This window comes from Nematolebias whitei, chromosome 22 (assembly GCF_014905685.2).
Source record: "Nematolebias whitei isolate Nwh7 chromosome 22, NemWhi1, whole genome shotgun sequence".
Taxonomy (NCBI): domain Eukaryota; kingdom Metazoa; phylum Chordata; class Actinopteri; order Cyprinodontiformes; family Rivulidae; genus Nematolebias; species Nematolebias whitei.
Window position 1 is genome coordinate 22,674,009 of NC_056519.1, and position 4,207 is coordinate 22,678,215.

Below are 4,207 nucleotides of genomic sequence, written 5' to 3' on the forward strand. Positions count from 1 at the left end.
CTTAGCTAAATGATTCTGCTGAAAGCTGCTGAACGAGCTGAAGCTTACGTGAAATACTCCCGATAGCTGAAAAGTAGAAAGAAAGTGATGAAAAGAGCACAACAAAGCTGAAAAAAGGAACTGAAAGTATAAGAAAAAGGCTGAAATTGGCAGAAAAAAAAGCTAAAGGTAGTAGAAATATGATGAAATTAGCTAAAATAAAAGCTGAAGTGTAAAAATCTTCATCTATCAGAACTAAAGGAACACAAAAATGGAGTTAGAAGAACCCAGTCAAGTTACGTCAGGTTATCTGGTCAGTTTTTTTTTTTTGATGTTGTTGAACGGTTTGTCTTTAATCCAAAGGACTTTGTCAGTCCTTTGTATGTTTTACCGTCACTTTACCTGGATTATTGAGCATGAACTTTGATGTTTTGAACCACTTTGGCCATGGCTGCCTCAGAAGAGTGGACGGGGAGAGGGTGGACTCCAGAAACCATCTTATCACCAGCAACTGGTTGGTCCACTATGTGAGTGTGCTGTTTGTGGGACTGAGTTTGTTGTGGCTCCTTGGACTGATGAAGTCCTTTGGATGAAGGACGAAACGTCTCAACAACAACAACAAAAAAATGTCCAGAGGACCTGACGTAACTTGGTTGAATTTTTTACCTGGATTATTGAGCATGAACTTTGATGAAATTAGAAGAAGTGTAACTGAGCAGAAAACGGCTAAAATTTGCAGAAATTTGCTGAAAGTAGCTGAAAAAAAAACCCAAAAGCTACAATTAAGAGGCTGAAAGAGCACAAAAAATAAAATAGACAGAAAGAAGCTGAAAAGAGCACATAAAAGCTGAAAGAATCAGGACAAAGATAAAACCTAAAAAGCAGAAGAAAAACAGCAGAAATGAGCAGAACAAGCTGAAATCTGCAGAGACTGAATAGATTAGCTGAAAGGAGCATGAAAGTAAAGGTGGAAATAAAAAAACGAAAAAGGCTCAAATCAACAATAAATGCTTTAACTTGTACATTTTTTTCAAAGAGCAGTCGTGGGTGTGACGGCGCGTGATGTTAGACCGAACCATTGTGGTTTAAAAAAAGAAAACGGTAAACAAGATCAACAAACAGCTGAAGTGTTTTCTTACACTCCCAACATGTTGTCGACTCTAAATTTAAATAAATGTTCATTTTGTTATGTTCATGTTTTCAGATTCGACCAAGTCCTGAATGTTTAATATTAATTAATAAATATAATCAAGATGTGTAAATGTTTAGGTGATGAACAGGAAGGAGTGAAGGGCTTTGCTTCAGAGCGTCCACATCCTGTTGTTTCCTGCTGTGTAGCTGACAGAGTCATAAATTGGATAAAATAACATTTTTGAAGACTTGTTTTTTAGGCTGTGGGGGAAAAAAGTTTCTTTTAATAATCGTGTTCTCAGAAGATCTGCTTTGTGCTGACCTGAAACCTGCAGAGCAGCAGAAAGTTCAGCACTTTGAAGTAAAATTAATCGTTTTCAGCTGTTTTTGCTGATTAACTTCTTTTTTTGTGTGTATTTCATGCGTTTGCTTCTGTGGCTGCACAAACGTCTCGCCTGCTTTTTGACTATGAGTTCCCATCAGGGTTTCATGGAGACAAAACTCCCCAAATAAGCAGAACAAAACGTCACGTAGAAGAGAGCCGAGATGTTGTTTCCAAACGTGGATCATACTGATGCTCCTCTTGTGTTTTGTCAGAGGGCGTCCTCCTCCAGTCTGCGATGAATCGACAGGAAGCGACACTCGCTGGCGGCTGCAGTACGACATCTACCAGCACTTCCTGCCTGAGAACGACCCGTCGGAGAGCAGCCTGTTCAACGGGTTGAAGGCCGTGGCCGAGCAAGGCCGGACGGCGAACAGCCGACGGGTAAAGTGATCAGACGTTTATTTAGGTCCAGGAGCTGGTGGGATCACTTGGTCCATTTCTAGACCACAAAAAAAGATCGATGACCTTATTTTAACTTATTTACTGAGGCGTTGCAATGCAACACTGCGTTATTAATAAGCTGAAATAAGCAGGAAAAAAATCTGAGATTGTCCAAAAAAAAAGCAGAAAGAGGCTGAAAGGAGCAAAACTTAAAACTGTTCAAAAGAATCACAAAAGGCAGAAATTAGTGAAAAAGTGTAGAAAAGGCTCAAATTAATCAGGGTGCCCAATACATTGATCGTCATCTACCAGTCCATCTCAAAGGCATTATGGGTAGATGGCATGGCATTAAAAAAATAGACATCAGCCTCTCTTCCATCTATGAAATTAGTCTCTTGATTGACAGACAGGGCAGCCAGTCTGAGGCCCCGTTTACAGACGTGAAACGTTCGGCCGTTCGTTTGCAGACGTGAAACGTTCGGCCGTTCGTTTGCAGACGTGAAACGTTCGGCCGTTCGTTTGCAGACGTGAAACGTTCGTCCGTTCGTTTGCAGATGTAGTGAGTCACGTGAGGTACGTGTCACTTGTTGTATGACAAATATATGGATATATATTTATGCATACTTTTCACGAGTTCTTCATTTTTCTGACTGTAAATGCCGTGCATTGAATTTAACACAAAATGTAACGAGAGACGTTATTTATCTTTGACCCATCAAATGAATGGAATCATTTATTTTCAGAATCAAAGTTTAACATCAAACATTTACATTAATTTGGCAAAATATGAAAATAATAACAGACAGTTTCACAGAAAATGAACTTCAAATCACTCGGCGGTGATTTGAGGACTTTGCTTAAGATATTTCTAAAATATCTGTACTGATTTATGAGAGAGAGGTGGGTTTTAGAGTGAAAGGAGATTATCTTACAGAGAACTGTGTGAGGGAAGTTTAATCTGTTTAACCAGAAATTGCACGCTTCGTCAGATCCTCAGCCCGTCCACGGTACACTTGAGTCGAAGAGGAAATCTTTACCTGGTTTGACGATAGATCAGCTCAGTAAGAGTCCTTCAGACTGTTTCAGCGCCTCCGTTCAGAACAGCTAGAAATCCTCGGAGAGTCGTGCGTGGTTAGTTCAAACAGAAGTATAATCCCAAACGTCCCTGGTTCTTCATAACTCCAAACTCTTCATAACCGGCTGCACTCTCAATCTGCTCATTCTGTTGGACTATCGGACCTGTTGTCAGCTCTCATTCCAACATCTCTCAGAACTCTCATTCTCTTGGAATTCATAATTCTCTAATCTCTATTCTCTATGAACTGAGAAGTTGCCACATTTTATTTGGGTCGACTTCCTGTTCAATTTAGAGCTTTCTGATTCGTGGAAGGACCAGACAGAGGAGTGGATTTGTGACGTAAGATGTTATCATAAGTCAAGGATTGTTTACAACATACAGAAAAGATTATTGCAGCAACAGCAGACTTCGTGGAGTCTCACACTTTGTAATCTTCTCAAATAGTAAAACATGACATTTTTCTCGGTAAACATTTTAGTTGACCGAAAACCAACCTTTAACGTACTTACGACAGCTTGCTCATTTCAGACAGAAAATCAAGAAAGTCATATTCAGGTGATTTCTTCTCTGAATGAGGACCAAAAATCATTACTTACTGTTTATGTAAAATAAAAATTAGTAGTTATTTTCAACCTGTAAAGCATTGAGTGAACTAACACAATTTGATTATCAAAACATTTGTAAGACAGTAATGATTATAGAGGATTGTCTTTTCTGCTTGATTAATTCAAGAAAGAAAGTTCATCAGATGGTTCAGACTTATTCAGATCAATGAAAATAACAGTCTCTGTCCATCTGGTAGATTTGAGGTCATCTGGTTCACTACAGTCCCCCCTTTGGAAATCATCACCTGTCCATGGGGATGAATTCCAACCGTGAACTTAGACCTTCAAATGTCCTTGAGCTTGATGTAATCCAGCAAGGAAGACCAAAGTCAGAAGTAATCCTTCAAGGAAGACCAAAGTCAGAAGTAATCCAGCAAGGAAACAAAGTCAAGGTAATTCCACAATGTTCTTGGTATTCCATTGTGTTTATTATAATCCCATATCGTCTCGATAATCCCATTGTAGCAATGCTTTAACCCCTTGGAAACAGAGTCTGTAATCCATTGGAAAAAGTCATATAATCCACAACGGTAAATCCACAGCGATTGGAAGTGTTGATTAATCAGCATACAGAGGGGTACCCTTGGATTGAACTGAAGAAGCGGCCACTGGATGAAGAGTTGAAACCAACGTCAGGATTGCAGGTCG

The 4,207-nt window shown here is 39.4% G+C and overlaps 1 protein-coding gene across 1 annotated transcript in view; it reads left to right on the top strand.

Annotated features, from left to right (window-relative positions):
• tm7sf3 (transmembrane 7 superfamily member 3) overlaps positions 1 to 3,784 on the top strand; it is a 10,835-nt gene extending 7,051 nt beyond the window's left edge. The window contains exons 5-6 of the mRNA XM_037696226.1: positions 1,708 to 1,876; positions 3,757 to 3,784. Coding sequence (XP_037552154.1) covers positions 1,708 to 1,876; positions 3,757 to 3,762 — 175 coding nt within the window. The 3' untranslated portion in view covers positions 3,763 to 3,784. The remainder of the gene's footprint in view (positions 1 to 1,707; positions 1,877 to 3,756) is intronic.
• Positions 3,785 to 4,207: the final 423 nt, after the last annotated feature.